This window comes from Rhinoderma darwinii, chromosome 7 (genome assembly GCF_050947455.1).
Source record: "Rhinoderma darwinii isolate aRhiDar2 chromosome 7, aRhiDar2.hap1, whole genome shotgun sequence".
Classification (NCBI taxonomy): Eukaryota; Metazoa; Chordata; class Amphibia; order Anura; family Rhinodermatidae; genus Rhinoderma; species Rhinoderma darwinii.
Genome location: NC_134693.1, coordinates 108,062,329 through 108,074,268, shown reverse-complemented (window position 1 = coordinate 108,074,268; position 11,940 = coordinate 108,062,329). Strand labels below are relative to the sequence as shown.

At 41.3% G+C, this 11,940-nt stretch overlaps 1 protein-coding gene across 2 annotated transcripts in view; it reads left to right on the top strand.

Annotated features, from left to right (window-relative positions):
• The window catches only part of NT5DC2 (5'-nucleotidase domain containing 2), a 32,960-nt gene that overhangs the window by 1,900 nt on the left and 19,120 nt on the right, over positions 1 to 11,940 (top strand). For both annotated transcript variants that reach the window (XM_075833781.1, XM_075833780.1), the window contains exons 2-5: positions 831 to 1,015; positions 4,636 to 4,710; positions 6,154 to 6,209; positions 7,681 to 7,774. In XM_075833781.1, coding sequence (XP_075689896.1) covers positions 831 to 1,015; positions 4,636 to 4,710; positions 6,154 to 6,209; positions 7,681 to 7,774 — 410 coding nt within the window. The remainder of the gene's footprint in view (positions 1 to 830; positions 1,016 to 4,635; positions 4,711 to 6,153; positions 6,210 to 7,680; positions 7,775 to 11,940) is intronic.

Below are 11,940 nucleotides of genomic sequence, written 5' to 3'. Positions count from 1 at the left end.
TGTGCCACACAGCCCCCCCCCCCCCCGGTCGATTGTGCCACACAGCCCCCCCCCCCCGGTCGATTGTGCCATACAGCCCCCCTGTAGACAGTGCCACACAGCCCCTCCCCCATAGATAGTGCCATACCTCCCTCGAGTGCAGTGTTCGGCTATTTCCGGCACTGCCATAGAGAATGAATGGAGCAGCGTTGCGCATGAGTCACATGCCGCGCCGTTCAAATAAGGGGTACGGTTCTCGTGAACGGTGGGGGTCCCAGCTGTTGGACAGGGGGTAACTTGTTGTAACCGGAATACCCCTTTAAGGACTGTTGATTTATGATGCGTTTAAAGAAATTAAAAGTATTTATTGAGATATGAATGTTCTGTTGTGGGAACTTTTGTCTAAATGTGACCAAGTCTTTGTGTTTATTACAGCCAAACGAACTGCGCATTAAAACAGCAATAGTCTCAAGATAACATTTTTAAGATTTTCACAGCGGATTTACTGAACATTTGCCGTGGAAAAACCGTGCCACAACTGAACCCACCATTATATAAACACTTCCCATAGGCCACATTGGGGGGTAATAAAAAAAACCTGCTAAAAGCAATCACACGGGGTAAGATACGCGTACGAGTTTACTGTACGCTGCCAGATACTCCTGTTAGATTTGGCCATAACTTGCATTGTCTGACTGGATGACGTGGTGGGGAGGTCCGTGTGCGACTGGATTATAGCAGGTTCTTCTGCAGTCAGGTCTATCACGGAAGCGATGGTCATATGTATGGTTAGTTGTCACTTTATTTTATGTAGACAAAAACAACACAAAACAATTTTTGTTATTTTGCAGATCTTCTCCCTCCCGGTGTATGCAATATACTAAATCCAGCAACCATATGCTCCAACAATGAGATCTGTCTGGGAGACATTGAGATCTATGGATTTGATTATGATTATACTCTAGCACAGTATTCCGATATGTTACATAAGAAGATATTCACTACTGCCAGGGACATCCTGATACAACAGTACAAGGTGATGTGAAACTTAGTCTCGTCTGTTTGTTGTACTGTGTTCTCCCAAACTGCAGAGGCTCTAGGATGAGCTATAAACTTATAACACCAGGTTGTTTGTCAGCGCACTTAGGCCTAATTCACACTAGCGTGTTCGGTCCGTGATATACGGTCCGTATGTCGGCCGCATTTCTCGGACCGAACACACAGCAGGGATCCGGGCTCCTAGCATCATAGTTATCTAAGACGCTAGGTGACACTGCCTCGCTGCGGGACAACTGCCCTGTACTGTAATCCGCGTGGAATCCTTGGATGACGCTTCATCCTAGGTGAACACCGCTGACAGGCCGCTGTCTCCTGGGATGAAACGTCATCCCAGGAGGCCGGCCTGCTAGAAGTGCTGCATTTTCTGCAGCGGACATTTCGGTCGAAAAACCGTACCACAGTTTGGTGCGCTTTTTTGCCCATAATTCACTGTGGCGCACAGGGTGGATACGCTGCGTGCTATTAAGCAGTGTATCCGCCCTGTGTGAACTCAGCCTCACAGTCTGCAAGAAGAAATGAAGGGGAAGCAGCACTAGTATGAGCGCTGCGGCCCTTCAAAACAGCTGATACGCAGGGGTCCCGGGAGTCGGACCCAGAACTATCAGCTATTGATGGCCTATCCTGAGGATAGGCCATCAGTTTTTACTGGCTGGAAAAACCCTTTAAGGGCAACTCCTCCCAAAATTGCTTTTTTAGGTGTCTTACACACCCTAGTATTTCGGTCAGTATTTTGCATAAGTATGTATAAGCCAAAGCCAGGAGTGGTACCTACACAGATAACAATTATAAAGAAACATTTGCATGTTTTCTGTGTTTTGGATCCACTTCTAGTTTTGGTTTGCAAAATACTGATCGAAATACTGCCGTGTGAAAGAGACGGTAGGCAAGTTTTACAAGAGCGCAATACAAGCGTATTTTTGAACCTGTTTTACAGCCACATTTCCTAGACTGACCTTGGGTCGCATGATCTGAACTAACAGCATTGCAGATCACTAGGTGGCTGTTCGTACAGGCCATCAGACCTGAGGTCGGGCCAGGATTTGCAGCCGTAATACGGGCACAAAGATGGACTATTATGCTCCTGTGAGATTGGCCTAATACTGCATTATCTGCACCACATGTTCCTGGTAAAAAAAAGCTGACAGCCGTCTCATGACCCAACGAAACTGCTTGAAGGATGGTCCTATAGCTTCTAAAACCCAGATTTTTCCATAGGCACCAGCGATTTTAGGTGCCCATAGAAGTTGTCACTCCTCTACCCACACAGCAGAGAATGATAGAGGAGGAGCTGTTGGCCTGGTCAGAGACCTGCCCAAGGTGGATTGAGAGTGCGGAATGTCACTGGTAGTGGGCCAATTACCGCGCAGAAATGCCACGCATGTTTTACTGCAGATCCGTGTGTTTTTTTTTGCCGCACAACTTACAGGTGTAACACATTGAAACCATAGCCACACAGCACACTACCGGTACCATTCGTCACATGAGAATCAACCCTTAGGCTGGCTTCCCACATAGCGTAAATACTGCAGATTTTCTGCAACAGATTTAATTGCAGAAAATCTGCAGCATATCACAGTAGCAGCAAAGTGAATGAGATTCGATCAAATGTCATCCACATGCGTAAAAAACCTGTTGAAAAAACATTCATAAATTGACCTGCGGTGCGTTTTTTAGTCCAGAGCAGGTCAATTTATGTTGGGGAATCACTAGTTTTCTGTTGCGGGTTTTCCCCATTGAATTCAATGGGAAGGTAAAACCCGCAAATAAATAGCAGATGTTGCGATGTTTGCGGCGGAAAAGCTGAGATTCCGCCACAAATCTCACAAAAAAATAAATAAAAATTATACTTACCCAGAGCTCAGCTTCTGCGCCCAGCCCAACTTCCAGGGATGAAGTTTCATCCCAGGAGGTCGGGCTGCAGGACATCAGAGGGACGCGTCATCATGACTACTGGTAAGTATGACTTTTTTTTTTACCTGCTATTTTCCACAGCGAACTTTCCGCCCGAAAAACTGCACCATAATTTAGTGTGTTTTTTTTACCTGGAATTTCCTGCGGCGTCCAGGGTGGATACGCTTTGTGCTTTTACGCAGCGTTTCTGGCCTGTGTGAGCATACCCTTATAGGGTTTCAATTATCTTTTTTAAATCTTGGTACATTCATTTTGCTTTGTCCTATGTCCAATTCTAAATGAAAACGTAGACAAAGGAAATGTTACCTGTGCAAAGATCATGAGCTACCTCAGTATGTTGCATGGGCTACCATGTGAAAATATTCTTCATCTGTAACCACAATGTTTACGCAGCCCTAACTTTCCTCCTTTTCTAAGCATATGTGTCTAGTGAGCTGGCATGTATACTGTGTATAGAAGCTGTTTTTCCCTGTACCTCACATTAACCCACTCTCACCTGTATAAGAGAAGTTGCGATCCAAAGAAAGTAGTCAGGAATGACAAAGGTAAAGGCTATGTAAACCTTTGTAGCCTTTTTTTTTTTTTTTTTAAGGAAATATATGCGTAATGTGTTAAAGTAAATTTTTTAATTCACTTTTCTAAAATAAAATTCTGAACTTTTTGTGGTGCAGTTTCTATGTATGGACTTTACATAGAAGCTGCGTAGCACCGCTGTAACCTGAGTCAGTCAGCTGGAACCGCTTGGCAGACAGTGGTTCCTCTAAGGGTATGTTCACACGTCTTAACAAATTACATCTGAAATTACAGAGCTGTTTTCAGGCGAAAACAGCTCCTAAATTTCAGACGTTTTTGCAAGTAGTTTTTTTAATGGCGTCAATGAAAAACTACTCCAAAAACGTCCAAAGATGTGACATGCACTTCTGTGACACGGGCGTCTTTTGACAGCGACGCGTAAAATTACACCTCGTCTGAACAGAACATCGTAAAACCCATTGCATGCAATGGGCAGATGTTTGCAGGCGTAATGGAGCCGTGTTTTCAGGCGTAATTCGAGGCGTAAAACGACCGAATTATGTCTGAAAATAGGCCGTGTGAAAATACCCTAATACACAGGATAACCCTAATACCGATTCTGGAAACACCACACAAGATCTGTCGTCTTGCATCACAATTTGGCCCTCCTCAAAGTCGCTCAGATCCTTACACTTGCCCATTTTTCTGGCTTCCCATACATCAACTTCAAGTACTGACTTCAGTTGCTGCCTAATATTAATCTCATGACAGACACCATTGTAACTAGATGATTAATGTTATTCACTTAACCTGTCAGTGGTTTTAATGTTGTGGCTGATCAGTAACTAAGTAAAAACTGCAAATCAGAAAATGAGAATTTATTGCAAAGATGCTGGATTTTACATTTACAGAATTACGGCCATTGAGGTGAAACAGGCACAGTAGGTGATTGATGTCTATGCAATGTAGTGTTGTCATCTGTCACTGTCACACATGGGGGATCTGCTGGTAGGTCTGTTCATTCAGTTAACACCATTTATGTCAACTCTTCTGTTTTAAGCAGGTTACATATAATTTATGCACATAGCATATTAAGAAATTCTTATAATTTGCGCCATTTATATAATTGGTCAAAGTTATAACCTTGATTTTAATTATTTTAATTATCTGCAGTATCCAGAAGGAATTAAGAAATATGATTATATTCCAAATTTTGCAATAAGAGGTCTTCACTACGATATACAGAAGGTAAGAGATGCTGGATTTCTAAGTATACAGGTCATAATAAAGGAGCTATTTATAACAGGCTGTGATATATATATATAAAAAAATAATAATAATGTATAGATAAATGAAAAAAAGGGGGGAGGAATCCTCCAGCTCACCGGTTCCAGCGTCCGATCCTGGACTGCGCACAGATCCTCGTTGCGGTTGATGGTTGAATCGGAGAAAGGAAGGAGACTTGATCCAGTGCATTAAAAGTAAAAATATTCCAACTTTATTATAAATTCTTTAAAATGCAGTTAGCACCAAGTGCTCATGCACACAACCGAGATAGGGCCGTGAAAAACGGTCCGAGTATCAGCTGGATTTCCCGGCCCGACCATGGTACAGGTGAACGGGACTCTAGACATTTTATGATGCTATATCATAAACAAAATTCTCAAAGGACAAATCACTTGTGGGCTAGGTGTTCCCTATGTCCGGCTTAACACCTCCCAAGTAGCAAACAGAAACTCCAAAAAAACGAATATATATATGTGTAATATTTCTGGTTTTGAAAATGTCGAAAAATCTCAATTTTATTAGATCACAATAAGAATTTTCAAAATACACAGAAGATACAAAACAATGTAAACTGTATTTCACAATGAGCCCATTTCTATTGTTACCTATTTATATATTTACTAATTTCTAATTCTTTGTATATGCATCTGATGGCAAGCACTTTATTTGTGATCTATTATCCCAGATAAGGTATTTCATACCCATTATGTTGGTACTCTACATCATAGCCTTTTCTGACAATGTGATGTAATCCTTTAAAAGTGAGATATTACTGCTATTTCTTACTTTATATGTCGCCCATATACAGTTAACACTGTTTTGAATCTTCTGTGTATTTTAAAAACTCTTATTGTGATCTAATAAAATTGAGATTTTTCTACGTTTCAATATCAGCAATAGTATATGACTCCCTTTTTCTTTTGTTTATATATATTTTACGATGCTGGGAGTCACTGCTGTTCCGTACTGAACAAAATGATGCAGTACAGAACAGCAGTTCTGCGGGACGGCAGGGACTCCCAGCATCATAAATGTCTATGATACCAGGAGTCCCATTCACCTGTACCGTGATCGGGGTGGGAAATTCAGCTGACACTCAGACCGTTATTCACGGCCCGATCTCGGTGGTCTGCAGGAGCACTAAGTGGTGGATGCAGCAAACCTAACCGTATGTAAAGTTATATATTACTGTCAATAACAGCCAATTAGTATTACAATGTAAAAGTATATTTAGATTAAGTTACAAGTTCAAAAAAATGAATAACACCTAAAAATAAAGAAAAAAAGATTAAGAACTAAATAAAAATGAAGGCGTTAGAAAGATCTCTATGTGTAGCTAGTGTTCTGAGGCACGATCTCGCCATTCTAATGTATATACTGACTCACTTATTTATATTTCATCAGAATCTACTGATAAAGATTGATGCTTTTCATTATATCCAGCTGGGAACTGCATACAGGTAATCTCATTTTTGACTTTCACCCGTATCACAATTATATCTGTAATATGTGCTGTAAAAAAATGTTGCCTTTATTGTGCAGATCTTTCACTGCTATAAAACTGCAAGTCCCAGCATGCCATGACCGCTGTAAATTCAGCTATAAAATAATACCATAGATTTAGCACGTATTGCTGTAGATTCTTATGCTTGTGGATAGTGGTTCTATACGAGAACTCCTCTCTCATATATCTACTAGCATTATCATTTAGAAATATGGTTATATTTATCCTTATCATTTGTATCAGTAGTGTGTGACCTCTATAGGTTGTATATTAGCATGATTTAGGTTAAATACTAGGCATAAAATCTTTGATTCTTAAAGGTATATTCCTTTTAAATAGGCTGCATCCAGCCGCAGGCTGAAAGGGGAGTTGTCCACAAATGTAGCTCTCTCCTGTCATATTTATGAAATTTAAGGCCCTTTTACACGGGCCAATGATTAGGCGAACGAGCACTCATACAATCACTCATTCCTGGTCATCGACCCATGTAAACATGGCAGTGATCGGCTGATCTGACTTTTTATGCTGCCATAAAAATAGTCGTTTGTCGGCAGCACATCTCCCCATGTAAACAGGAGATGTGCTGCCGGCAATCTACAAACCGTATGGGGCAAATGAGCGTAATAACGATCCATATAGCCACGAACATTTCCCTATATAAATGGAGCAAACAAGCGCCGATCAACACGTTGTCAATTGGCGCACGTTGCCAGGCCAGGATCTGCCCCTTAAAAGCGCCCTTACTAAAAGATCCGAGCAGACTTGCTTGGCACTTTCCGTAGCATACATGCTCGACCACTGCGCCATACAAACTCCTCCTCAATGTAGTTGTTCAGATTTGGGGTGATAAAGAACTGCGGTGCCCCTATTCAAGCATTCCAGTTGTCGGACACCCACTGATCTAACATTGAACACCTATCCAGTGCGATCTGCTGGACTTGGCTCTTGGCTTTTGCTAATGAGCAGGACTCCGAAGTGAGGGGGAGAAGGAGTCCCCTCTATTAGACCTGATATGACAGGGTATATGACAAGGGGTTATTATTATCATGTCATATGTGCTATATTATAAGGGTATGTTAAAATAAAAAAGCCAATGTATGGATTTTTCTTTCTAGTTTCTTTGTTCTTTATCGTGTATTGAACACATTTATTTCCCTTAAACAACCCTGACAATATTTGTTCTGTTTTTAGTCGCTGAAAAGATACTCACATTTTGTTACTTTTTCCAAAACTGCTTCAGCCTCCGATAAATCAAAGTCTGTTTTTTGTCTGGGAATGTTGAAAGTCCCACAGCCTATGCCAGGCGGACTCCGTGCCAGCAGCATCATTGTTCTTCCACCATTTCCCTGCTTATTAGTCATTTTGCCCTTTATTTTCTCTGTGAAGAATGACCTCATTTTCATTTTTTCTCACATTACCTTCCATAGAGGTCTGAAGCCTGTCCCTGATGAGGAAGTCTTAGAATTATACGGTGGCTCGCTGCATATTCCGCTAATAGAGATGGGCGACTTCTATGGGAAGGTAACCAGTATAAACCAATGCACAGCACAACAATACATTATTATATTCAGATCACCTCTTCAAATGTTGTAAGCCTTTACATCAACAAGATACAGCCGGCTATACATTTCCCCTGTAGCGCAAAATGTTTGCAGACCGTTATTTACGGTTGGAGGAGGAGTTTAGGAGCGGGGATAACGGCAATGAACTTTTGACACCAGTGGCCAGCGAAACGCTGGTGACAGGTTCCCTTTAATTTGCTGAAACCGAATAACACATTTAATTTCCTAATTAGGCTTCGATCACATCTGCGTTGGGACTCCCTGACGGAAAGGTCAGACGGAAACCATGAACGGAGTCCAAACGCAGATGTTGTGAACAAAGCCTTACATAGAAGGCAGAATTGGTGGCTTTTTCCAGTGATAGATGGGATAATGACAAGTTGGGGCTAAAGCAGAGTAACCGTTTTCTTCCCCTTCCTACAGAAAGCATGTACTGGTTTTTCATTGTATACAAGCACATATTGTTATTATATTTTAACAAAGAGGTGTCCAATTTTTTGTAGATTGCAACTCACTTACAAGTTGGTGTTCAGCCATACAGAATATTAATAGGGAAAAAGCCTGTTAACCCCTTGACACACTAGGACGTAGCGGTACGTCATGCATTGCAATGCTTTAACGCACCGGGACGTACTGGTGCGTCATGGATGTAAACTGTCACCCTGTCAAAGGACAGGGTGACAAAGCTGTGCCATCAACTGTTTATGACAGTTGATCGGCACAGTAAGACGGCAGGGGACCAATCACGGCGGTCCCCTGCCGGCGTTCGCTGTGATTGGTCAGTCACAGCAGACTGACCAATCACAGCTCCTTGGGAACGAGTGTGTGATGGAGCTGGCTCAGAAGCTGAGCCAGCATCATCACCGCCGGGTGTTGGCTGTATATTTCTGCCAACACCCCACTGTAACGGCCAGGACCGGAGCTAGTCTCCGATCCGGCCGATTAACCCCTTAGATGCAGCGATAAAAAGCTATCGCTGCATCTAGGTTAGATCGCACCCGATGGTTGCTATGGCAACCGAAGGCAACAATGTCCTTATAGTACAGAAGCCTATTAGGCCACGCCGGGAGGCGAAGCCTAATAGGCTTGCTGTCAGTGAAAATCTGACAGCTCTAATACACTGCACTATATAGGTAGTGCAGTGTATTAGAATAGCAAGGGCTTCATGCCTTCAAGTTCCATAGAGGGACAACAAAAAAAAGTTTAAAAAAAGTCAATAAAAATGTTGTAAAAAAATAAAGGCTTCAAGTTAAAAAAACAATAACTGCCTTTTTTCCCATAATAAAACTTTTATTATAGGAAAAAATGGAAAACATAAAAAAAAGTACACATATGTGCCATGACCGCGTCTGTAACGACCCGAACTATAAAAATATCACGCTATTTTACCCGCACGGTGAACACCGTAAAAAAATCTAATAAAAAACAATTCCAGAATCGCTGTTTTTTGGTCACCACCCCTCCCAAAACAGAATAAAAAAAGTGATCAAAATGTTGCATGTACCCCAAAATTATACCATTAAAAACTATAGCCCGTCCCACAAAAAACAAGCCCTCCCACAGCTTTTTTGACGAAAAAATTAAAAAGTCATGGCTCTCAGAATATGGTGACCCCAAAAAAATGATTTGAAACAAAAGTGATTTTATTGTGCAAACTATATACATTTGGTATCGCCGTAATCGCATCGACCCGCAGAATAAAGTAAATGTCATTTATAGCGCATTGTGAACTCCGTAAAAAAATATAAAAAACATCAGAATTGCTTGCCAAAAAATGAAATAAAAAGTGATAAAAAAAATCGCATGCACTTGAAATTGGTACCAATGAAATCTATAGATTGTCCCGCAACAAATAAGCCCTCACCCAGCTCCGGTGGTGAAAAAAGAAAGAAGTTCCGGCTCTCAGAATATGGCGATGCAAAATGTGCAGAGTGTTCCAAAAGCGGATAAGATCGGGCACCATTTATCAGTGCGACACCGCCCACATATCTATGAAGGATTATTTATTTACCGCATTATTATACCCTCTTGTTATGCCCTGATGTTCTTCGCACAGATTACATATGTCCCCACATTATAAACTGAAACACCAAACAGAACAACTGCCAAGCAAAATCTGCGCATCAAAAGCCAAATGGCGCTCCCTCCCTTCTGAACCCTACAGCGTGCCCAAACAGCAGTTTACATCCACATATATGGCATCGCCATACCCAGGAGAACCTGCTTAACAGTTTATGAGGTATTTGTCTTCAGTGAGACGAACTGGGCACAACATATTGTGCACTAAAATGGCATATCAGAGGAAAATTGCAATTTTCACTTTGCACTATCCGCTGAGCGTTAAAAAACCTGTGGGGTCAAAATGCTCACTATACCTCTTAAAAAATGCCTTGAGGGTTGCAGTTCCAAAATTTGGGGTCACACCATGGGGGTTTGTTTTACTATTTGACCCCAGAGCCCTGCTATTGTGGGCCAATGCTGTGAAAATCACCAAAATAGACCTCAAATGCGCATTGTGCTCTTTTACTCCTAAGCCCTGTCATGAGTCCAGGGAAATGATAAATGCCTTGAGGGGTGTCGTTTACAAAATAGGGTCGCTTCTAAGGTTTTTCCCCTGAAAAAAACAGTGGGGTCAAAATGCTCACTATACCGCTAGATAAATTCTGTGAGGGGTGTAGTTTCCCAAATGGAGCCACTTTTTTGGGTTTTGCACTGTTTTGGCCCCTTGGGGGCTTTGCAAATGTGACATGGTGCTGCAAACCCAAATTTTGGATTCCAAAATGGGGTCACTTTTGGGGGGTTTCCACTGTTTTGGTCCCTCCACGGCGTTGCAAACACGACATGGCACTCAAAACCATTCCAGCAAAATCTGCGCTCCAAAATCCAAATGGCGCTTCTTCCCTTGTGAGCCCTGTCGTAGGTCCAAACAGCAGTTTATTACCACATATGGGGTATTGCCGTAATCGGGAGAAATTGCTTTACGAATGTTGGGGTGCTTTCTCTCTTTTATTCCTTGTAAAATGTAAAACTTTCTACGGTTTTTCAGAAAAAAAGTAGATTTTCATTTTTACAGACTATTTCCAATAAGTTTAGCAAAAAACCTGTGGGGTCAAAATGGTAACTATACGCCTAGACACATTTCTTGAGGGGAGTAGTTTCCAAAATTGGGTGACTTTTGGAGGGTTTCCACTGTTTTGGCCCCACAAGAGCTCTTCAAACCTTGCATGCTGCCTAAAATATATTTTAATAAAAAGGAGACCCCAAAATCCACTAGGTGCTCCTTTTCTTCTGAGGCCTGTGTTAAGTCCATTCGCACAATAGGGCCACATGTGGGATATTTCTAAAATCTGCAGAATCTGGGCAATAAATATTGAGTTGCATTTCTCTGGTGAAACTTTCTGTGTTACAGAAAAAAATGTATTAGAAATGAATTTTGGTTAAAAAAAAATTTACATTTCACCTCTACTTTGCTTTAATTCCTGTGAAACACCTAAGGGGTTAAGAAACTTTCTGAATGCTATTTTAAATACTGTGAGGGGTGCAGTTTTTAAAATGGGGTGACTTATGGTGAGTTTTTAATATATAAGTCCCTCAAAGCCACTTCAAAACTGAACTGGTCCCTGTAAAAATAGCCTTTTGAAATTTTCTTGTAAATGTGAGAAATTGTTGCTAAAGTTTTAAGCCTTGTAACGTCCTAGAAAAATAAAAGGACGTTCAAAAAATTATGCAAACATAAAGTAGACATATGGGTGATGTTAACTAGTAACTATTTTGTGTGGTATTACTATCTGTTTTACAAGCAGATACATTTAAATGTAGAAAAATGCTATTTTTTCCAAATTTTCTCTAAACTTTGGTGTTTTCACAAATAAATACTGAATTTATCGACCAAATTTTTCAGCAACACAAAGTACAATATGTCACGAGAAAACAATCTCAGAATCGCTTGGATAGGTAAAAGCATTCCAGAGTTATTACCACATAAAGTGACACATGTCAGAATTGAAAAAATTGGCTGTGTCTCCAAGGCCAAAACAGGCTGCGTCCTTAAGGGTATGTGCACACGGTGAGAGGCTTTTACGTCTGAAAAGACAGACTGTTTTCAGGAGAAAACAGCTGCCTCGT